General features: G+C 40.8%; 1 protein-coding gene across 3 annotated transcripts in view; it reads right to left on the bottom strand.

Moving 5' to 3' along the window:
• grb14 (growth factor receptor-bound protein 14) overlaps positions 1–25,329 on the bottom strand; it is a 31,051-nt gene extending 5,722 nt beyond the window's left edge. The window contains exons 1-8 of one of the 3 annotated variants that reach the window (XM_069662906.1): positions 25,278–25,329; positions 21,790–22,004; positions 19,545–19,662; positions 5,450–5,606; positions 3,092–3,213; positions 2,918–2,992; positions 2,648–2,785; positions 49–159 (exon numbers count right to left, since the gene is read on the bottom strand). In XM_069662906.1, coding sequence (XP_069519007.1) covers positions 49–159; positions 2,648–2,785; positions 2,918–2,992; positions 3,092–3,213; positions 5,450–5,606; positions 19,545–19,662; positions 21,790–21,977 — 909 coding nt within the window. In that variant the 5' untranslated portion in view covers positions 21,978–22,004; positions 25,278–25,329. Of the gene's footprint in view, positions 1–48; positions 160–2,647; positions 2,786–2,917; positions 2,993–3,091; positions 3,214–5,449; positions 5,607–5,912; positions 6,349–19,544; positions 19,663–21,789; positions 22,015–25,277 lie in introns of those variants that run through there. The other 2 variants (XM_069662907.1, XM_069662909.1) reach the window with 2 other exon arrangements.
• Positions 25,330–25,346: the final 17 nt, after the last annotated feature.

Below are 25,346 nucleotides of genomic sequence, written 5' to 3'. Positions count from 1 at the left end.
CTTCTGCTTCTTTTGTACAGCTCTGGCATTAGTAGAAAGTGGTGTTACCTTAACACAGAAGCCATAATCTGTAGGTGCTCCGTGGAGCTTTTTGGCAGACAGCGCTGTGTAGACATCGCTGTCACTGAAGTCTGCAATGAACTGGAGATGCCTCGGTTCCTGTAAAACAAAGAGGTCATATGAAAATAACAAAGTACAGTATAGATATAACTTTCATGCAACATCAAACCAAAGTTTGGCTCTCCACAACACTGTGAATCTGCTGTGGAGATTTATGGAGGCTTTGTGCTTGTTTGTGTGCCAGCGTTTGAGTCCTAAATGCTGTTCAATGAGTCTCAAAACTGCTGGACATAAAAAACAGGCTAGTGCACATGACAGAACAGAAGAGTATCAGGGATCATTTCTGCTCCTTGTGCACATTTGTTGTCCCGCGAGCAGAGATAAGAAGTGACCTCTCCAGTGGTTTGTAAACTCTGTTTTTGATCACTTGCCACCACGCCCTAAATCAAACCATGCTTTATGGTTGATTGACTCTAAATAAGAACCAGAATTTTCACAATGACCATCATGCTGTTTTGAAGAAGAATTAAGAATACCAATTGCGACCATAATTTAATTAGGAAAATGTTTACTGATGTAATTAAACAACTGAGAAGTAGGGTCAAATTCTCATCTGGTTACAAACAATCGGACTCCTTTTATCAACTAGAGCAGTCGCCCCCTGTTGGCCATTTAAAAGAATGCAGGTTTAAAGGAGACATATTTTAGCTATGCGATCAATTTTCTATTATTTTAATGTATTTTTAGGTCATGTTGGTCAAGTTTGTTTCGTTTTAAAATTTGTCTACATATTTTGGGGCGCTGGTTTAGCTCAGTTGGTAGAGCGGGCGCCCCATGTACAGAGGCTGCAGCCCTCATCGCACTGATTGCAGGTTCGGCTCCCGGTCTGCCGATCATTTGGTGCATGTCATCTCCCACTCTCTACTCCCATTTCCTGTCTATCTTCAGCTGTCCTATAAATAAAGGCAAAAGTCAAAACAATTTTCTCAACAAAAAAAAAATAAAAAAATTGTATATACATTTTTATTTAATTGTTTTTTCGGAGCCTCTCCTTCCTCCTGAGACGAACAAGCCGTTTTGCCATTCAAAGGTCAGACCTTAGCCACGATAGGCTGCGGCTGCACTGCGCTGTCACTCCAAAGTTATACAAAACATGGCCGCTCTACGATTGCTTATTCAGCCTTATATGTACGAGCCAGAATCGGCAGGAGGTTGAGGTGAATGACGGTGAATGATGATTGGTCGATTTCAGCCGAAGCAAGGTTCGACATAGAAACCTGCAGCTGTACTGAACGGCCCATTTCAGAGGCGACCTTTTTAAACATGTGATTCTGGAGAAACATGGAATTATGCAGTTTTCACTTTTTCACTGTGAACAATACAAACATGTGAAACCCAAAATATGAGAAGATCCATTCAAAAGACACGGCCCCTTAAAGACACTTCTGCATCTCTGCATTTCAACCTCGCCTGGATAGTGGGGCTACCAACTAGTAAGAGTAAAAATAGTGGAACAATTCATTTGCGTGTACACTTTGACACATCAAAGATACTTAGAACAACCATATTGAGGTTAGGTTGAGCAGACCTGGTTTCATAAGGCGTGTCCTGGTTTCTGAAGCATTTTCAGAATTATGGCCTCATGGAAATATTTGTTCTCTCAACTATCTACCATCTGTGATCAATCAGCCGCTGTCTATTCCATCCCTGCCTCTTAAATCTTAAGAGTCAACTTGACGAGATACCGGGTGTTGAGCAGTTGCGTGCATGCAGGGAGGGTCAAACGAGTTGCAGGACACGAGGTGGAGCACACTTATATTTTAATTTAACAGAATAATTAGTCACTGGGTTGAGGTTAAACTATTAAACATTTATTTTAAAAAATCAGTTGATTATATTTGGCCCACATAATCGTATTGAAGATGACATAAAGGATAAAATCAGACATACTGATGGGCTGTGTTATGACACAATTGTCAGACTCTGCCAAAGATAAATTTCCAGGAATATGAAAGAGCACAAAGACTTCCTTTGTTCTGCTGTTAAGAAACGCGCCGTACCCACTTCCTTGTTTAAAGTAACGCCACAGCCGTTTGTGTCTGTGCTGAGTGACTCGCAGTGTGTGTGTCCGACCAAGACCGCAGATGAATGGCAAACCTGCGAGAGTAAAAGTGGGCACCGGACCAAAGCCTTCCTGCGCTCTGTAACAAAAGGTCTACTGTTGTAGGAAATGAAAGCAGTTGAGAGGTGGTTGTGTTGGCATGGCTGGTGCAGAGGTATAAGCTTCACTTGTCAGCAGCGTTGAGAGTTTTGTTTCTGCCTGGCTGCTGTGCCAGCTGACCTAAGGAAAATCAAGCTCAACCTGTTCCACTGCCCTCTCCCTGCAGGAGTGAGATGTGTACAGAGGATGAACTGATGACCCCGTAGTGCAACAAGGGGGGGGGGATATATCTTTATTAAGGAAGTCAAGAATCTTCCAATTGGTGCCATGCATTTTTATCATAGATGTTTGATGTTTACTATGTGCATTTAGTTGCATGCAACAAAAACAGCCATGTTGTAATGTTAAGTATTTCGCTTTACTGACCTTGGAAGTTCCCTTATTGGAGAAATAAAGCCCCGACCTGCGCAGCACAAAGTAAAACTTCTTCCATGACTTCCTGCTTTGCTCTTTGGCATGGAGGTGTCCGTGTATCTCTGGACATGTGCTGGAGTTGAGAAAGGTCTGCGTTGGGTGGAGAAATATTTGTCCAATGGTGGGTGTGTGCACTCGATTCTTTATTTACACATTTAGACAGAAGTTTACAGCCTTACAATTGGCACTCAAGTACAAGGAGAGGGGAAAAAAACGTAATACCTGTATAAGCTGAGAGTGATCCACCAGCCCGTTGGCTTCACTGGATATGGAGACCATGTGATCTGGGAAAAAGTCCTGTCAATTAAAAACAAAAGTAAAGTTATAATCTTTAAATTGTTCAGTGTGCTGAATGGTGTGTATTAAATAAATGCATGGAGTATAATTTAATCTCACCAGGGGTTTCCTGAAGAATTCATATTTAGCAAAGTTCTTCCTGAAGTACAGCCGGCAGTCTGTGTCCATTCCCCAGCCTGACAGCACCTCCATAACAGACTCATGGTCTTCAATGGTTCTCTCTAGTGAGACAAGAAGGAGAGAAGATCAGTGGATAAAAGATTTACACCACGTAGCAGTCTGAATGTCCTTAAAGTCTCAATGCAATCATTCCTGCAGAAGATTTCCTCACTGGAGTTATGCTGCTTTCCTTCGAGGCACAGAGTTTGATTATTAACCTCACATCAATGTGTAACCTGGATGAGAGCGTGGCTGTCAAGTCAAGCAGTACAACATAAACATTAATTATTTCCATGACCTTAAAGTGATTGTTGAATTAATGAAAAACTGTTTCTGTTCCAACGGCTGTGCCAGGTGTCGAACACTGAAGTAACAAGTGATTTACATTTCTGAGAAAATCATTGTGAACAATGACACGCGCTGCTTTGTAGGGGGTTTAAAAAGAACTTACCAATGTGGCCTTTATGCATGAACTCTGATGGTTGTGTGTAAAAAAACAAACTGCAGTCTACGTTACTGTAAACACTGTATATTTCAATTTTACTTAATTAAAAAAAAAAGAGTCTGGAGCTTTATGACATTTTGACATTATTTAGTTATATAAAATGATCACACACGGATAAATATCACCAACTCCAACACAAACACACACACATTATCAACCACATATACCTTACTTCATTTTAGGACTGTCAACTAATATTTTAAATTTGAATATATAACCAAATTGTAAACAAAAAACGGATATTCGATTATTGAATATAATATTCGATTCGCCGCAGCTGTCTTGCAAGCTCTTGCGCGTTCTTGAGCCGTTTTCCCACTGGTCAAAAAACCTGCTAACACCCACTAACACCCGGCTTTTTTGCTTAGTGGGAAATGCTACAGAGGCATTCAGATCCGGGTCAAATGACTCTGCAGTAGACCCGGGTAATTCTCGCCTTGGCTCCGATCTGCATTGATGGGAACACAAAACCCGTGTCAACATGCTAATCTCCGCCCTCTCTGCGATGTAATGCTATGCTCCGTCTGTAACTTCTGCGACTCCTTGTCATCTCAGCTACAAATTCCGCCCCTCTCCGTCCGAGCAGCGCTCAAACATCGTTCCAAATTTGTTGCGCTGAGTTTAATAAACAGACTGAATAAGTGATAGATACAATAAAGACCTAACCACCGTAACATCTTCGCTGTTTACTAACCCTGTCTCCGGCGCGTTTGTGACGTCAGACGGTGACGCAGCAGAAAAGAGATACTCCACTGGCGTGTGGTAATGAGCCTACCGAAACCTACTTCTTTTATTTGTTTATATTGCAAGGCGTAAGAAGCCAATGTTGATCTTTTAAAAGGCATGATTATGTTTAAATAAATATACCTGTCACAGCACAGCTCGCTCAGAGCGTTGACTGTCCGCTCTACCGTAACCTAATTATTTTATTAGTTTATTTTGCAACGTGGTTGATCTTTTAAAAGGCACGTTTATGCTTGAATCAATATATCTTTGCAAGTAAGTTTATCTCACGTTGTATTGGTTTGCCCTGCACTCGCACAAACATAGATATTTAAATAGTTGGAACGTATGTGTTTTTTTAGAAGGAAAAATCAAACATTACTGTACATGATTTTCATTTGATGGCAATGATATGCAGTTCTGATTAAAAAGCAGGACATGGATGTATTTAGTGTGAAAATGCAGCTGCTAAATCTCCGTGCAGTGTTCGTGTCACAGTGAAGACAGTGCTCTGCTCCTCTCACACATGTATCTACACATTTCATTATCACACCACACACCGCCACTCCTCCCATCAAACCAAGCAGACCTCGCCCATTGGACTAACAACATAACATCACATGACTGAAACAGTACACACTATAAACATGTCAAAATTAATTTGCTTTCAAATTTACGCTCGACCCAAATTGCCTGCAAACATTATCTGACTCTCTAAGAAATGTCACATGATTTTTTTTGTTCTTGATTCAGAAGGCCGTCTAGTTTTCTTGTTACTGTTTATTTTATCATAACATGAAGTGATAACTACTTCCAGTTGAAATGTGTGTAATGATTCAGGGGTGTAAAACTAGGCTATAAAGCTGAAACATTATGTTTAAACATTATTTAGCTTTAGTTAACTGCCAATAAATTAAGGCTAACGCTGCCAGAACTGAGACCAAAAGAAACATGACAATAACAATCATAAGAGAGTATTTTGGGTTATAATGTCATGTTCAAAAATATGAGTAGGGTATTGATCATAGGTTTTTTTCAGTCTCTTACAAAGGTGAATAAAAACATCGTACCTATTCCCAGATGGGAGAGGTGCTCAAAGAGAGTCCAGCTGTGGTCATCGATGCAGTGGTTCTTCAAGACGAACAGCTGGCATATGTCCCGCGCGGTGATGTCACTGGGAACCTCCACAGCTCTGCTGGTGTTATCTTCATTATAAACTTTGATTACCTGCAACAGAATAAACCACGTTAAACTTTAGTCAGGATGGAAAACTGTTGACAAGTAGAGTGTTGTTTTTGGCTTGAAGTGATGCACTAAACAGAATTAAGAGATATCAGACAAATGATTCAGTTTGACCCACATAGACGAGTTAGGCAGCCCTCCTTCTCTAATGCAGGGATTTTTTTTTCACAGAAAAGTTGTTGTAAACGTAGAAAACAATGTGTTCCAGGATGTAAAGATTTAAGCTTGTGTGATCTTGCAACACAACATTGAGAAATCAAATGCTTAAATTAATCTCAAAGTAGAACTTACCCGCCTGCTCAGAGCCAAAAGCAGCTCTGAGTTAGAGCAAGCTCTGTAGCCGATGCACGGCTGAGCACACAGCATTGCAAAAGAGAGCTTTTTGTAAGACACATAAAAACAGGCATCAGACAGCACAGCGAGAGTCAGCCTGGAAGCAGCGAGCGTCTCTCTCTCTCTCTTTGCTCGGCGCTGCAGCGGAGCTGAAAGGAGGCAATTAGACAAAACTGCCTCTTAGCGCAGCGCTGTCGTGGCTCCACATATCTGTATCGCTGGGGCTGATACCAAATCTCCTGCCGCCTTTCTCCACCACTGAGTGTCAAGAAGTCAAAGATCAACCCGTTGCAGGCGTGCACTCTTTTACTGATGGTAATTTAACAAGTCTGAACAAACATCTTTTACACCAAGGCAATCTTACTGAGCCAAAACTATTAACATTTCCGCATCAGTTTCAACACAGCACTAGTAAGGGTTGACAGAGAGAGCGAGAGAGATAGAGTTCCAACCCTCTCTTGCTTCACGCTCACACACCCACAAGCAGAGCTCTGAGCATAATGCCCTGCAACAGCCCACAGAGCAATTACAAAGGTGCTGCTTAAATGTAATGCTAGTCTAAAGTTTACAGAGGCAGGTGTCTCTTTTCTCTCATTGAGTTCTATTTGTAGTTTTAACCCGGGCAGCCTGACTCCTTTTGTGGTCATCGCTCTCCAGGACGGCAGAGGTTTGAGCCCTCGAGGAGCCATCAGCAAATGGGAGTCTGCAGCTATGACATCACCTCTCAGTGTAAACCATTTAGTGTTTAATCAGCCCGCCTGGAGCCTGACAAGACAAATATCTCTGTTTGTGGATGTCTAACAAAGACGAGGGCCTGCGTTAAACAGATTACCCCGGCAGCCAATGTTTTAATATACTTATAATTGCATCATTGTACGGCAATTTAATTATATTTTATCCTTTAGAAGAAAATCAGAGACAAAGCTAAGGATTCCACACAAAATTGCACAAGCGTATTTATTTAAAATGAATAAAACGTAGTAATTAAAAAGGTGTGTATCTGCTGCGCTGCTGTTAATAACTGCATCGAGCCCGGGCTTCAGTGAAGCTGCTGCGAGGAAGTCTCTCTCTGAGAGCTCGCCAAATCAAATCATCCAGGCATCACATTTCACCAGGAGCAGGGAGGGTTTGATGGAGGATGAGGAAACCTTTCTGGTGCATTAGCTTTAAAGATGTACTGTCCTGCAAATATCTGTTTGTATGTCGAGAATACATACACAGAGAATGAATGGATGAAGTTAATTCGTTTCTGAACCATGCAATTCCATGAATCAGCCTCTTAACTCTGCAAACAACAACCATTATGTGATTATTTATTAAGAGAAAGAGATTGGGAAAATTGTGTTATGACATGTTGAAGTTTTCTTTATAAAATTAATCAAATAAAAAAGAACTCTGAAGGAGCTGCTGAGTTCAGCAGCTGAAATAAAACCTCTGTGCAAACAAGCTGTTCCTCCTCACCAGTCACAGCCTCATGGCTGAGTGCTTCTTGTGACAACAGCTGCAAAACAAACATCTTAAGATGTTTTTGGTGAGCCTTTGAGCATGAACTTTCTGCTGCTGGAGAAGGTGGGCATTAGAGCAACACAAGCAGGGCAGTCTGTCACCATGTTTACAGTAGTACGGTTTTGTTACATTTGCACAATTATGACGTGCAAAATCTGCATCATGCAGAAATGCACCATTTTTATGTCTTTTTTTCAACCATAAAGATGAATATTCTGGGGTGCCGGTTTAGCTCAGTGGTTTAATCGAGCATCCTATATACAGAGGCCACTCTCTTTGACTCCCACCCTTGGCCCTTTGCTGCGTGTCATCCCCACTCTCTCGTTTCCAACTCTCCTCACTGTCCTCTCTCTAAATAAAGAAGGCTCAAAATTATAACAACTAGGTGTAGTTATTATAATAGCAGACTGTTTGACTTCTACTAACAAATAATTGTATCATTACGCACCATTTTTTTTAACCTTAAACAGTGAGAAGAAGTTTCTATTAATCATTGGTTGAAAGTTTCTAATGAATGGCCAGACAAGGTAGCATGCTGCGTAAACGCCTGGTGTCCTTATCAGCGAACAGAGAGCTGCATTCATCAGACAGTAACCCTGATCCAATGTACACATGCTTTCACCTGAAAGGCATTCATATCTGCCTACGTCATGTCAGTCAAGTGCACCTTTTATGTTGCAACATCAAAAACCTAAAGTATGTCGCCTGGAATGTTCCTCCTCTTTCAGATTATTGTTCGTCACAGAGGGCAAAAGAGCAGCTCAAAATATGCCTTGTTTTGGTTGCATGTGAATTTTTAGATGTATAAACGGTACATTAACAAAGAAATGGCATAACAATCAATCTCAGAGGTGAGGGGTAAAGCAGGAGGCAGCGCTACAGAACATAATTCACTGTGTTACAAAAGCCTTTCACTAAAAAGAGAGAGAGAAAAAAAGTCTGGATTTACTCTCGACAAGGCGGAGTAAATCCAGACACCGAGCATGTTTCACTACATGCGGCGCTGTTGAACATAAACCTCTCTATTAGACCTTCTTATCTCAAGGACAGGACAGTGTGAGCCATTTTGCCAATTAGACTGCTCCGGTTTAACCTTGAACTGCACTCCCACAGCTGCAGCTCTATCGCCGAGCGCTGGTGAGGAGGTGGCCTCCAGCCGCGTCTATCTCTGCAACCAGAGGAACGTCCTCCCTGCTCCTCACTGTAACAATGCTGAAAAACAGTCACAGCGTCATATAAGACTTTACAGTTGCACCACTTATTGCAAGCTACACACATTTTAATGATGAAGAGCCACAAAAATCATGCCATACACACGACATGATAACAAGCTACAATAAGCAGCACAATTAAGTACACAGAACATTCACCAAAGACTGAGTGAAACATGGTTATGCGAACGCCTGCACAAAGGACTCAACAGAATCAGTTGAACGTAAAGCTACAGGCAGGGCGTCCCAGAGGCTTGGAGCTACGGCCTCAAAAAGCACCACGAGTCTTAAGGCGTGTCGTAGGAACGGACAGCAGGTGAAGTGTGTTGGACCTTAGAGAACGGGCTGATGAGTTCTGCCAAATATTCTGGGGCCTGACCGTGTAGGGCTCTGTAAGTGAGGGTGGAGCCTATAAGCAAGAGTATTAAGATGCTGCTGTCTTATTAACATTGTAATGAAATTCTAATCTATATTCTGCTGAGTTTGTTGGGTTTGGATTTGCACGTTTCACTGAGAGATGTGATGGAAAAGACACTTGAGATCTCCAGCTGATATAAAATATGTAGCATACTTACAGACATTATAATTGTGCCCCTTTAGAACTCCATTTTTTCCATCTCATTCTATGTACAAATTGTTCACAAGAAGGTGACATATTTTCCACCCAAGTCCAGAATTCTTGGTTAACAATCCAGTGAATTCATGATTAGTATGACTGTAATTGTAAAAGCACGCCTTCAAAAAAGTGCTCACATGAGGTTGGATCTTATCCAGTGGCATCTAATAATTCAGAATGATCAGTAAACATGAACAGAAGGAAGCGCTTCAGTTGTACGAAATAAATAACAAAAATTATATATATATATATACAGATGTTTAGAGATAGTACCGAGGAGATCAATAGAAGTTTCCTACCCGCTTCTGCAGACAGAGTGGTGTGATGGCCGGCAAGGTGACTCTTCTCGCATGGAAATTCATGCTTCTGCATTAAGTGCACAATTAACTACATGAAAGATGTCCAAACATAGAAACTACACATAAAGAAATTGTACACGTTCAATTACAAGACCATATAATTTTGTATAAAACAAAAAATGTCTCTGTAACTCTTTTAGAAGCGATAAGTGTGAAAACTGTTACAGTGACTTCCTTCACAATGATAGTGTGAGAAACTCACGTAGCCTCCCTGCAGCTCAAACTCCTCCTGTGTCCTTGGGAGAGAAGACGCTTTTTTTCCTTTTCTCTCTCTTTAGAACGCCAATGCAACAAAACAACACTGAACAAAAAAAAGATTTTCTCATGGTGGACAGAATTACAATATACAAGGCCTGAGAACGCTCGAATACTTGGAATCAACTTTGCTGAGTAAAAGTGTAAAAAAACCACAGGAGATAAAGACTTCCCAGAAAGAACAAGAATCCGATTGTGTTTGCTTACATTGTAGATAGACACTACACAGCTATTTTTAGTCGCCAACATATAAAACACTCCACTAGTCAAACATTCATTTGCTTGTTCATTACAGTTCTGTGGTAATGTTGTAAATTTGATGTATTTTATTGGATAAATTGGATAATTAAAACTGAAGGGCATACTACATCAAGAAATGTAGTCTTATAACCACATTGAGGCCTTAGATAATTCATATATTTTGTATTACTTTTTGCATGTATTCATTCTATAAATTTCACTAATGTTACATGTCTAAAAACAGAAGTGGTAGTAGCAGTAGGGGTGGGAATCGCAGGATAACTCACGTTAGCAATACATGGCCTTGATAATATCACGATACAGACAATCATGTAATGATTCATCACAATATCTGATTAACTGAAGAACACAAAATGCCCCAAAAAAGGTAAAGTGCAGGATTCACATATTTATTCACCGCAATCTGGTGTCAGTTTCACAGAATTTGACACAAGCTGAGATGAAACAACGTACGTGTTTTTAGTCCGTAGATTAAATTTACACTAATTAAAGAACAAGTGTAAAAACAAATCAGTTCTTTGGATTTTAAAGTGGCTGGTGCATCTCTTAACTTGCTGCTATCTTTTTCTTCTTTTATCCTGCTCTGAACTTCTTCTTCGGCCAATTAAGAGAGATGAGGTGATTCATAATCGCAGAGAAATCTGTTAAAGACCCTCCAATGTAAACGTCTCCATGTGGTGTTGTTCATGTGCTACAAGACATATCAGGGACAACATAAGCAGTCATCTCCATGGCTGGGCCTGTCTGCTTTTAAACTGCAGTGTACCAAGGACAGGCTGAACAACACGTTTTCAGATTGGCAGGGTTTGTGATGTCACAAACCTAAGGAGCCAATCCTGCTAATGGACAGACTGACGCTTTGCATATTATTAGATTATGGCGTGGCGGATGGCAGCCTCGGTGTGTTGGTGCGTGTTGTTTTGTTAATACAATTTTGTTGTACATATTTTGTACTATTTGTATTATACGTATTGCTTTTTATACTTTTATTCTTATTCCTATTTTTAATCTTATTCTATTTAAGTCTTTTACTTAATTTTATTCTAGTACTGTGTTAATTGTTCTGCGCCAAAATCACCAAAACAAATTCCTTGTAGGTAAACCTACTTGGCAATAAACACCAGTTCTGATTCTGATTCATATCATTATGTGTAACCTATGGCAACCACTTTGGTGATGCGCGAGCCAGCTGTCTACTACTGCCTACTAACGTTAACGTTACTACTGCTAATTACATTTCAAGCTAGCTAAGTTTCAACAAGTTGCCACTAAACGATGGCAGAGACGCATTTGTTTTCAGCTGCATGTTTTTTATGAAGAATTTTACGAATAGTGGGCGGGGACTACGCAGATTCAGGAATTTTTAAAGGAGGAGATGCCTTGGGAGGATTTTTATAAGGTAAATTAAAATAGCCATAATTGTAATGCACGAGTCAGGACGACGATCTATTGCCATAGCGATATTTTGTCCCTCCCTCCCAGCAGGAGTGTCTTAACTTTCACATACACAACAGTACGTCTTGTGTAGTCTACTTTTGCAGTTTCATAATAAAAGCACCATTTTAATTGGAATAGTAAAAATAGAATGAACATTCTTTTATATAGATAAGGTGCACAAAGACTTGGATAGTTAGATAGTAACTTGGAAAAAGCCCATCATCAAGCTTAACTAGTTCTTACATTTATTCTCCTGCAGGTTTTGTACACTGTATGTGTTAAAAACAAGATATAGTGGTTACCAATGTTCTGGATATAGAGCAAGATTGTGTCAGTATTCAAATAATGCTTTAGCTCTACTGTATCTTAATTTAGTCATGCTATTTACGCCCTTTAGGAGAGGGACACAAAGAGAGAATTGGAGGTCTAAAATAGTCCTTACTCCCAGAGCCACGATTCACAACCCACATCTGTTTCACTGTAAGAATAGACAAAGGGGCCTTGTGAACGTGAGTGTGCCATCTTTACAGGACACGCCCATTCTCAAGCCTCAGTCTGCACCGTTCAAGTATTACAAATCACAATCAATTACATATAAATCAACGTTTTAGAGCTGTATTTAGGTTGAAAATACTTTATAGAACTTTGCCTGTAGTTAACATATAACAAGGAGTTTAATTTTCTATTGGTTCGACATGAAACTATACTCGAGTATTCTTTCCAGACATTACTGTCGGCACAAGTATGAACAAGGGCTTGCACAAAGATACCAGATGCTGTGGAGGGCAGATGCCATTTCAATAAAGCTATTAATGCATTTACAAGGAAGAAACAGAAGAAGCAGACCACAAGAGATGAAGACCACACACATACAAACTCATACAGCACTGCTATGCTACTACTGTCTTGTGTATCAGGTTAACTGTGATTTATCTTAAATCGTGCACGGGTCTATTTTACTTTTATCTACAGTTTATGTGATTACATTTTATCTCACAGCGCTGAATGTTAAGTTTGGCACCAATCACTGTCCTCTCTTTCAACTCCTGAGAACAGACAGGAAAAGAAGAACCTCCCACAACAGGCTTCATGTTTATCTGGAAACACAGCGCACTGACTTGTGAGAGCACAGACAAGCAGACGCTGCTAGTTATCGCACGGCTAAAATGAATTGGAATTAATGGAGCAGGGGTGATAACAGAGTCTCCACAACTCCCATAACAAAGCCCGCTCCAGACACGTTGTCCTTGACCGTGGTTGATTCAATCGAGACCTCTTGCAGGCTCCGTCAAAGGTGCAGCGGTGCATACAGTGTATGCAGGTGTGTACTGTATAGCCACCTCTTGGAAGGAGGGTTCACAGAATCCTTATCTAACACAGCCAAACATAGTAAATCATATATCCCGCAGAACAAGGATGCAGCTGATCATGTTGCAGGTTATCTACTTAAGATTTTAGTTCCTTGAGCTATTTGACATGGCCTCCTCTCAGGGAATGAGCGACCAGCCACACAGCAGAGACAAGGCTAAAACTTTGGGATATTCTGGTGGAACTTTAGTCCTTTGCTTTTGTTTATCATTTCATAACCAATTAGCTTTGAGGCAGGTACAAAATTATTCCTAAACTGTAAAACAACAGTAACCATTGTCCACACACACAGTAAACACACCAAAGCCAGTTAAAAAAAACGTACCCACAAAACTGACAAAACATCCAAAGATGGGAATCAGAGAGGGTGTTTATGGTTTATGTTATGGTAAGTTTACAGCATTACAATGATGCAGCCCTGAAACGGATCCACTGTTACCTACACAGGTGTTGAGAATCCAACTGTAGACGCAGTATAAAGTGGCAAAAAAATGGGAATAGTCAAGAAAGTAACTCTAAATTATATTTAAAAAAGGTAAAATCTTGAAAATTCAAGTAAATAAATGTCTGTTAAGTCACTATCTATCGCCAAATGAGGTAACACAAGGTGATTGAGCCTATGGCCCACTGATCAAAGCCTTTGCATTTACAGTATATGGTGTTATTATGGACTGGGTGTCTGTGGCGACATTCGCGGTAAAAAAAAATCACACGCAGCGCCCAGTTAGTGACGTGTTCTACATCACCCAGCAGTGGTTGGTCTGCAAGTGTTGCGAGTAAACAGTAATCTACTATGGCTGAACAAACAAACTTCAAACTTAACTTCAAAAATAAGTGAAAAAAGAAAAAAAAACAAATTCGACACTCAGATGAAGGCAAACAGTCTAAAAAGGAAAGCGACCGTCAGCGAGGAAAACCAAGAGTTACAACCGTAACAAAGGGAGCTAACCTTATCCGGGATGTTTGCTCCTGCAATTGCCTTTTATCACCATAAGGTGTCGCCAAATACAACGAAACTGAGAACTTGGAGATTATAACTTTAACCTTCAGTTAGGTAGGGGATACATTTTGTCTTGCACTACCAAATGCTTGCATGACAAAATCCAAATATGTTGGCAGTTTTAGGTGTATTCACACGGTGTTTAGCGCTGTCTGCTTCTGATAAGATCGGACAAGGGTGTGAGCATAGACTCTTCTAGTTAGTATGGAAAGCTTATTTACTGTATTCAAGCCAAGCAATGTCAAACCTGCCTCATAGCCCAGGTAGGAGCAGGGACTTAAAGCCAGACTGTGCGTTTTTTCAGTTCAGACCATTTTACCCCACATGACAGTCTGACAGCCGGGGTAAGAGAGCGAGCCATGTAGAGAAAAAAAGGAGCTGCACATGCGTCTAACACCAGATGACCTGCTATATATAACACATACTGTCTATTAGGCAGAAGGAATGTCTGTTATTTCCCAGCGACTATTGCCGACGCGTGTTTATTCAAGTTTGTGAAATACCAATAATATCTAACATACGACATCACACGTTACTCAAAAAGTAGCTTTAAGACAAATTGTGAAACAGATGAAGGTAGCATGAATAAATGTTTTATATCTCAGGAGGACCCGGAGGACTTCATGTGCTGTAGGAGACGAGATGAAGCTCAGAGGGATGAACATGCTGCATCTGAAATAACATCTCTACAGGGGCAGGCATTTCCTCTGAGTCATATGGCCGAACTGAACACTCAACACCGTCTGGACGCAGGCTGTCTCTGTGCCTCTGCTTTTGGTATGAGTCCAAGCATGACTGCCCACTGTATTCCTGGAGAGTGGAGGCTGTGCCAGCAAATGGGACTTCCTGAAAAAATACTCTTTATTATGCCATTGTGTCACAAAGATAAGCCACTTCTTTCATGATGACACACTTTAAACAAGATCACTGCCTCAATGAGAAATATCAACAAAGAGAGAAGTTTCTCAATAATTTAAATATATTTAGCATCATCATAACTACTGTTTTTAGAGCAGCAAAGCAAGGAAGAACAAGGCACTGCTAGTAGAGAGTGTAAAGCTAACCAAAGCTAGCAAAATGTCAGCAATCAGTGTTTTTTAATCAGACAATTTAAGGCTATTTTTTACTTAAAGTTAAGACGACTAAATCTGGTAAAAACACACAAAAGCGGCCTCATTTAAAGGGGACATATTTTAGCTATGCAATTAATTTTTTAAAACCCTAATCTTTAAAAATTGTTTACATATTTTAATTTAGGTATTTTTCGGAGCCTCTCCTTCCTCCTGAAACAAACAATCCGTTTTGTCATTCAAAGGTTAAACCTTAGCCATGATTGGCTGACAATGTTTGGAGTGATCACAAAGCCATGTGCGTGATCCCATGTGGAGTAGCGGCTGCGCTGCACTGTCACTCCAAAGTTCTAGAAAACAATGCCGCTCTAGGATCGCTTATTCGGCCTTCTATGTACGAGCCAGAATCAGCAGGAGGTATCAGAATGGTAAGTTGAAATCTTGACAACGACTTGACTACAGGCTTGTACAAGAAGGCTGCGCGAGGTGAATGACGGTGAATGATTGGTCGATTTCAGCGTAAGCAAGGTTAGAAACCTGCAGCTGCCCTGAACGGCCCATTTCAGAGGCGACCTTTTTAATCATGTCGTTCTGGAAAAACACGGAATTATGCAGCTTTCATTTTCACTGTGAACAATAAACACCCCAAAAAGTGAAACCGATGCAAAATATGAGAATATGCATTTATAAGATATGTCCCCTTTAAGGCTATCTCTAGGAGCCCAGCATGTTTGTAGGTTAGGTTTTCTTCAGTGTACTGAGCCAGGGCATAAAACAATAATAGCAAAGCCTGCAGCTTTTAAATAATTTAATATAATATAATAATAATTTTTATCATACTAGTATCGGAGAGTTTTCTGCCAATCATCTAGTCAAGGTATCAGAAACAGGATCAGGAAGGAAAGAAAGGATTGGAGCACCTCTGCTTTGTACTCATTTAGAAATGGGGGTTTTTCTAGAGGCTGCTGTGCTGAAAGCAAATGTAGGTTTCTCACTGACATAATGTTGACGTCATGATTTGGTGCTTCTGTTTTTTAAATGAACCGTGGCACTGCAAACAAAGGGCTTACAGCGCTACAGGTGCAAGATAAACCAGTTTCTTGTGATTAAAATAGTTTTTAAGCCGTGCCAGAACTCAGCAAAGCCATTCACTTCCAACTGCAAACTAAACATAAACTCAGAGTTGTTTGAGATGCCAAAACTACACATGCAGCTACCATTCTCCTTCGCCGTTACATGGTAGATGATCATTATTTTCAGATAATTGTAACTGATGGGAAAATCACTACTGAAAAGACACACTAGGAAGCTCAGTGGACAGATTTCCTGTATGTAAAAGTCAGTAGGGAGGCTGACGAGTTGAGTGCTGCAGACTTAGAACAATGATGTCACTGGTTTCTTGAGTGCTACTGAAAGTAGGTCGTAACCCTGTGACATGAGGAGGGTGACACAAAAACAGCTGGTCAGTCTGACATTCTCCCTTTGTCTGAGTGCTGAAAAGAGTGAGTGAGAGGCTGTCAGGCCTCCTCAGAGATAAATAAGGAACACAAGATTTTAACAACTCAGACACATTGTTGCAGCGTGAGGTCATCTGGGTGTCACTTTGTCCCTTTACTGTGAAACCTGAGGATTATTCCTGCACTCATCAATGAAAATAACAAACCCGTGCAAATCCTTCATGATCAAAGTCTTCACAATAGACTAATGAGAGCAGAAGGTAATTTTCTTATGTGAAACCTTTAGCTGAGTGAGGATGCAACAGAATAAAGGGGGTCAAGTGGAGACACTGAAGTGTTAGCAACTCAAGCAGGGTTACTACAATGCGTGCAAAGGAGCAAATAGCACTATTCTTATACTGTTATGCTAATCATCCATACTTAGTACAACTGTAGCTCACAAGAAAAAAAACAACATTCTGTATGTATTTTTCCTCCTCAGCATGAAATCCACATGAGAGCACAGAGACGTCTAATAGTGCTGAAAGTCCTCTGTAACTGCTGAGCTCTGTAATTTCAAGGTTTCCTGTGAGTCATTGCTTTGAGCTGCCCCCTGCTGCTATACATGCACTCACAGATACACACACTTATACATACACACACACACACACACACACACACACACACACACACACACACACACACACGCGCCACAAAGATACTGCGAAACCTGAAATTGGCTTCAGCGAACCGTAAAGGGATCCGCATCCAGGAAATATGTAGTGGTTGACAAACGTGACTAATCCAACAGCCCTGGAAAATGTATAGACAAAATCCATTTTTGGAACCAATGCAGTTTGAAGCAGCCTCGTAATAGTTAGCTTTCGAACATAATGAACGTGCTCGATGCGTAGGATTGGCTGAGTAATGTATAAACATACAAATCAGCTACAGATAACAGGGTTTAAAAATACAAAATATTTAAGACTATGATTTTCAATTTCACAGGAAATTGACCATTCACTAAACCCCGCCCCCTAACAGCCATTGTCCAATCAGGACGAATTAGTCAAGCTTGGAATTTCTTCACATGTTGAAGCTATGTGTGTGTGTGTGTGTGTGTGGCTGTAGGAAGTAAGTAAAGTGTGTCGGTCTGCTCTATTGTAAGGCATACATGTTAGCATGCTAATCTAGCTACCTTAAATACCAACAGCAACATTCAAAGCCAAGGAACACATCATTCACTTACTACATTATTAGTGGGCAAACAAAAAGACCATTATTAGGTAGAGCAGGGGAAGCTCTCAAAACTATAAAGAATGAAAAAGAAACCAAATATGATTAAAACAAAATTCCCTTCAGGCATTGCTGGAGTAAGCCAGTCCAATCCAGACGTCTGTGTCAAATTAGCAGATGTTTCCCTCCTGGCGTTCCTGAGATATCGTATTCATAAGGACAGGACGGGAATAATGGCAAGAAAGTGTTGTCCAGGAAATTGTGACGTCACACTGAATTCTCATTTAACCCTTTGGCTAAAAAAAATATAATGACCTTGTCTTTTATCCAATCAAACATTTGTGTTAAGTCGACATAAGCAGTCCCTCCAGTTGTCCTGAGACATCCTATCAAGCTACTATATAAGAATTTGTGGTGACATTAGCAGGTCTGTCTTGCTTTTTATTTAGTTTGGGAAGGATACAGAACCCTCAACAGGGCTGCTGTTTTTAAACAAGTCAACTGGAAACAGTTAAATATCACCTGGTAATATGTTTTACTAGCATTTATTATGAAGCTAACTAGGCTAGCTAGCTACAGCTGTCTGCTAAAGATAGTTGTGATATCAGCAGACAAATATTCAGTGGCTGGTTAGAAAAAAGAGGCCTTTTGGATACTTTACATTTTTAATACATTATCAGTTTCAACCACAAACATACGATGTAGTGTTGGGAATTACAGCTCTTTAAAGGGAGCCGGATCTTATGGCTCCGTTCCTTTCCGAGAGTTCGTCTTTCTTTTTTTTCCAGGACTCGCGAACGTGCCTGCACTCTATTCTCCCGTGTCAAAAAGGAAACAGCAGAATAATGTAGGAACAATTATTCAACATCATTGATTTGCCGATAATTTTTGATACAACTCTGTGTGACGACAGAGATGTCAAAAAAACAACAAACTTAGCGGAGGCTGACAATGTTGCTCACCGTCAACACTATGTTGTGATGACATGGCTCCGCTGCACGTGACCTCGTGTAGAGGAGCTGCAGTTGAAAAATGCTGCCTGTGGTAACTCAGCATAAAAGGGCATAAAAAGAACGGCTCCGACTCAGTTCCCGTCGTTCACACCAAAGAGCTGTTCAAAAGAATCGGATCGTTCGCAAACGTCACAACACTAATACAGTGTTTCCTAGAAAGCTCGACTTGCAGCATCAGCCACTGTGAGGAGTGGGGCTTGTTGGGTCAGCTGCTAAAGAAATAATAAGTAAATAAAACCGCCTAAAATAATTTCTCCCTCTTTATAAGAGTGAAGCTTTCACAGCACCAGCAGGTACTTCCCCACATTCAGTGCTTGACAAATCACACACCCTTTGCTAAAACAAACATACAAGAGTGGCTGATGGGCACTAAGCCAAGTGTGTCCTGGGTAAACCGTGTTATAATCAAATTTCCAATGCATTTCTACAGGTGGTACGAGACATTAAGCGCACAGTTTTATGTTTTTCGGTCGTTCCTAGATGCAGGTAAAAATCTGGGCCTTTAAGAGTGTGACTGTGTGTGCTGACAGCATTTTTATCTACTCGCTGCTGCTAATTTACATACTCACATAACTGGTTCTACCATCCATATGCCCTCGAGTTTCAGACAAATCACAAGCCAAACATGATGTTAATACGAATTCATTTCAATTCAAATATGTCCTGCAGTTGTTTTCTTGGCACTTGTTCCAATTAGAGTTTGCATGACCGCGCTGCCCGAGGTGGCATATGGAAATGGTTACAACAGAGGCCTTATTTTTTACAAATAATATGCCTCTTTGTGTCACAAACGCCCTCAAGTACTGTAAATGGAACACTCACCTGAGTTGCACTACTTTTGGTCCATGGTAATAAACATTCAGAGACAAGGGGGGAGACGGTTGAGGGGATAAGCTCAGGAAAAGGGGAAGGGAATGACTCCTCTCCCTCTTTGTTGCTCCTGAAGGAAAACAAACACAGACGCTGCATTAAATGTGGAGAGCTGAGTCAGATCTTATTTCAAATTCTATGGAAGATACTAAAGTTTTCAAATGTGCCAAGTATGTCCAGCTGAAGGGAAGTGTGTATAAAATGATGCACACATGAATAACAGTTGCTTATGGCATTATACGTGGGTACAGAAGATTAAGTGAAATGCTGCATCAAGCAAATACAGGATTTACAGTTTATGTGACAGTGTAAGAAACGTCCGTGCAAAATGCTGCTTTAGAAACAGACTGATACAAACAAAGATCTTTTGTTTCTTCACAACCTGTAGCTCAGAGAGCTGTTGTCTTTACCGTGCTGAGGAATAGGGAGTATAAATTGAGCAAGTGATCAGTGGTGTAAGGTAACGAAGTAATATTCGTTACAGTGCTTAAGTATCTGTACTCTAGGTTTTTAAACTTCTGCTTTTACCAAAAAATTATATAAAGATCTACCAGGAAGCTCCTCAGACTGACGAAGAGCATGTTGGCTCGAAACGTCACTCTGTGCTGAATAAAACCGTCTACGGGAGCTTCCTGCTGTGCGGATCATTCTGTTTTTTTTATATAATTAATTGTTTTGGATCCAGCACCCACTGGGGGATGTGCGTGTCTGTATTTGATTTTTTGACTTTAACTTCTACTTTTAATTCAATACATTCCCTGAGTAAAATGTGTACTTTTAATCTGATACATTTCCCCGAACAATCTTCGTTACTTCATCAATCGGGAGACATTTGTAGGTCTAATTATTGTGGATTTTTTAACTGAAAATACGGCTTCAAATGAACAGAAGAGGTTAAACACTGATGGTGGCAGCAGACACAACACCTCATTAACTGTATCTGTAAAATGTGTGTGACTGTATGACATAAACTATATACTATATACTGTATTTAACTTCTCCAGCTCTAATCAATAAATGTTTAATACCTGCAGGTGTGCATCAAATGTGAGGTGCACATCTCAGATTATTGTACATGATTAGGATGTGTTTTAAATGTAAATAAGGGCCCCAGAGTGCATAAATAGCATTTTTTAAAGTGTATTCAACGCGCTTAGCTCCGCCTACCCTCTCTGGCAGACCAACCACGGTCCATAAAAATATGATATACTACAAATGCAAAGGCTTTCATCAGTGGGCCATAGGCTCAATCACCATTGTGTCACCTCATTCGCCGATGGATAGTGACGAACAGACATTTATTTACATGAAAAAGTTTGAGATTGTTACTTTAAGTACAAATAATATGAGAAAAATACTTTTGATACTTAAGTAGAAAAACGATCACATACTTTAAGACTTTACTCAAGTAATATTAGAACAGCTGACTTCTACCAAAGTCATTTTCTGGTATGATATCTTTTACTCAAGTGTAGCTTTCAGGTACTTCATCCTCCACTGCAAGTGATAAACACACTGTCTGATATGATAGAAACACAAGGCTGTCTATGCATGGACCCCTACCGCTTTCAACTACCAGATGACACACCCCGCTCGCCATCAGGCTTCAATAAGATGGCAGACACACACATGTGAGCTGCCCCTGATTTCGCCACTAAGATATAGTAGCGGTTATAGCAGTATACATTATTTATTTACTTCTAAAGTTCATCTAATATGTGCTGAAAGATCGTCTATAGTACCATATACTATCATAATGATGTAAGGAAGAGTTAGATGTCAGCTCACTTGCAGATGAGAGGGCCTCTGTTTCAGTTCTCTGACAGACGTTTTCTTTACTGCTCTGTAAACACAGCAGTTACTGAGTTACTCATTATCTCCGACAAACTAACAGGTGCTTGATTTGATTCCAGCTCTTTAACTGCTCTGTTGAGATAATACGTTACACTTCATTGACAGCTGCGCTCGAGCCGAGGCAATTGTGTTTACAGGTTCAAAGTCTGCGTTACAGCTTTCAAACAGACCTCTGTGTCTCACTTCTGTAAGTACAAAGAGAGCACTATTCTTCTGCAGGGCAGCTAAGGTTGTAAAGTGTGGAGTGGGAGATACTACTTTTAGTTTAAGTGCAGCTATCTTAATTAGATCTTATAAACAGACTAGTGTCATTCATGGCGAGTGTAAAGAAAATGAGTCATACCTGTTCCCCTTGCAGAGCGGAGTCCGGATCTTCTGGGCATTTGGTGTTAGTAAAGGAGCTCGCAAAGGGATGAGGGCTGGGCTGGGAAAGCCACTCACATTACCCTTGCCACTCTGAAAAATCTCTGCTTTCTCTCCGAGGCTTCCAGAAGTGTGTATTTCATCCAGCGTGTTATTCATATCACTCATGTGGGCCGGCTAAATCCAAGGCATCATCTGGAGCACAGAAAAGAGACGAGCTGTTGGACTGGAGTGTGTGCAGGACACGGGTAGAGCAGGCAGGCTGGCGGGGCTCCTCTGCTCACAGCTCAGCAGAGCGCACACACACACGCACGCACACGTACACACACACAAGTCTCTCTGGCTCATCTGCTGCCCACGAGGCTGGCCCAGTGGGGCAAAACGATCCCTCCTACCCAAACATGATCCACCACAATAAAGATATTTTTAACACAATGACTCCCAGTGCAGTCATCCTCACTCTGACACAGTAGAGTACAGATAATTAACTAATTAGTTCAGCCTCTTCACGTCTGTTGTGAAATGTTGCTCTAATTCCCCCTTCTTTTGTTTTTATTTTTTATATAGTTCCCTTTGCAACCTGGAAGGCAGGAAATGTGCACACAAAGCACACTTACACAAAGGGGGTGTCTTTAGCTCAGTAATGAGTCCGGGAGGGCCGCCAGTACTATAAAACAAACTGTTCTTTTGTCATGGACTTCGCACGGGGATCCAAACTGCACTTTAAACTTAGTTCACTGTAGAAGGCATGCGGTTGTACGTAGTGGCCAGTCCAGCAGATTGGTTGTGTTGTGGGCTGTGTCAGTCAGTGACAGGCTCCATGTGGGGGATGGTTGGGATGATAACATCTTTCTGAAAGGTAATGTGTAACAGAGTCTGACCAGGGGAGGACGGGCTCCTGGAGATACAGACGAACAGGCAGCAAAGGGTTAAAGCAATACCTCTGTACGCTAACATAAGACAAGGCTAACTTAATTATTTTTTTAACTATGACAAGCTGGTGTTACTGTACAGTGTTGCATCAGAATGACTATGCATTTTATCTTCATGGATGCGCAGCCTCTGAGTGTTGTAGCTTTATTCTGAAAGGAAACTGTTGGTAGCTAAGACACCTCTTTCTAGGAGATCACACTTAGTCTCTCTGTCTCCATTATTCTGCTCTCCCTGACAATCATATCTGTCACATTAACAGCTCTGCGTGGCGTTGGTTACCTTTTTTAGACAAGCACTATTTCATTCACTTAAATAGAATTACATGAAAGAGAGAGAGACAATGACCACCAGACAAATCCGTGTATTTTTGGTATGTAATAATTACAATGATGCACAAAGTATGGTTTAAAATGAAAGATTGTGTCAACCTGTTGGAACTGTTCTGTATTAAATGACAGGGGCACTTCTGCTCCCATTGTACTTTTGCTAAGCGCCAAAAGTGACATTATAGACACAGATTAATTGGTCTAATGAGGCTCTGGGTGTTGCCACTGACCCATACCCGTTCTGCCTTCAGTACCACAACACAAAGACTGCCTTCACTTACTTTGATGGCATGCAATAGGACCGACAGCAAGTTTTTAAGGTTGTGCAGTTAGCCCACTGTTGTGTAATACTTTTCAGATTAAACTGTGAAGCACAGCAAGGTAGCACTCTCTCCACTCACTTTTGCTAAGGCCATCCTGCAGGCCACCCCTCAGCACAGTGTGGAGAAGGTGGAACCTGGATATTCCTACTGACTATCAACTAAAGTTTAGAGGATCCCATTCACTCTTCCTTGGGGATGTTCTCTCCCTACAAAGAAGGACTGACTCCTAGCTGGAGAGGGGATGATCAAACGTGTGTGCTCCCCTCTCCTTGGCCTTATGAGCCTCACAGTGGAGGAAGGTGGAACTGCTGACAGCATGCTGCAGCAGTCTTGCACAATTTTTGTCATATTAACTGGGGTCATCATAATTGTGATAATAAATGTCTCACTCTGGATGCTTCTTAAGTGCTAAAACTCACTGTCAGAGGAACAAGTATTGATAGGCATGGTTTGAACGCTTCAACAGGATTAGAGGCGGCTGTCTCTGTTGATCCACCAACTGATCTGACTGGTATAACTCATGCCAAAGAACATTATTAGTTTAAACCAAGCTACAGCTGTCCAGCACGGCTGGATGCACACGTTCTAATGAAACGGAAAGGTTAAAACATTTGTGCAACCCTCTGTCTGTCTGCTTACGTGGAATGAAAGGGAGTGAGGCACAGCAGCTGTTGGTGGGGCGGTTGGTTCAACACTTGTGCTGCAGCAGTGTCTTTACAGACAACACTAGCCCATTTATAATGTGACACAGTAGTAATCATGTCATTTCTAACTACTTGTAAGAATAATTATTTGTGTTAGCTTTATTGCTGCCTACTAGATGCAATTTTTGATGTTTATTTAATATGTCATGTTATAAAAAATGACATAGAAGCAAGTATAACTGTACTGTTTATTATTGTGAAAATAAGCTTTGTTTGTGACATTGTTAAACACTTTTCTTCTGGCTGTGAGTTTTGGGAGCAGCTTTGATCTTATTGGATTAAAGGGGAAGTTCAGGCACTGCCACTTTAAGGAAAACATTCCCCACATTTTAACTGACAGTAATAGGGCATTTTAGGACTAGCTACATGGGGTAAATGAATGGTATTTAATATGGCTAAAAAATACTGTTATAAATGTACTGTTGTTAGTGATTCCATCAGAAAAGAGTTAATCCCATGAACTGACTCTTAGTGGTCTGTATTATACATTAAATATGTAAAATAGTTGGCGTTACTGCATAAACAGTGACGGTGTCGCGTGCAACACCTTGGTTTACGCAGTACGTTATACTCTATTGTTGACGTAACAGTGAGGCATGCTGCTAGCATGAAAAGTTCTGGTACTTGGGAGGGATAATTGTATACAATATTACTAAATACGATTTAATTTCTAAAGATACATGCTTTGAAAAAAATCTGCGTGTCGTTGAGGTCTGCCTATTAGTGAACTCTATTTAAAACGTGTAGAAAAAGCTGACCTTTATGTGTTGCAATTCATAGAAATAACCATTTATATACCTCGGTTTTGTAATACTAACAGGGTAGCCATATCAAATTCAGGAAAAGCTGGTGGCTGCCCCGTTGTCCTAGTATTTCAAGGAAAACCTTCGGACAGTCACGTTAAATTTGGTAAGACTTACTTGCATTGCATTTGAAACCTGCAATTAAACTAAATACATATGAAGGTAAACGTTTAAACCTCCAAAACTTCTCCACGGTGCAAAGTGAATCGCTGTCCTTTCTCCCTTTGCACCAGCCTGAACCAACTCACTAATAACGTTACCTACTTCAAATGACAGCCCTGATATAAACCCGTTTTCACAGCAGTTCTTACCTTGTGCCTTTGTCTCTCATTCAAATCTTGGTCGTCATGTCGCTGCACCATTAGGAAATTAGACTCACCCTTCGCACGTGCAGCACAGGTGCTCCACTGTAGCGTGCTTTGCGTCACAACCTGCGATCACGTTCTAC

Source organism: Semicossyphus pulcher, unplaced genomic scaffold (genome assembly GCF_022749685.1).
Source record: "Semicossyphus pulcher isolate SPU_LCO1_2020_fin unplaced genomic scaffold, fSemPul1.0.p SCAF_15, whole genome shotgun sequence".
Lineage (NCBI taxonomy): Eukaryota > Metazoa > Chordata > Actinopteri > Labriformes > Labridae > Semicossyphus > Semicossyphus pulcher.
The sequence above is the reverse complement of the archived record's forward strand: the minus strand, read 5'-3'. Positions and strand labels throughout refer to the sequence as shown.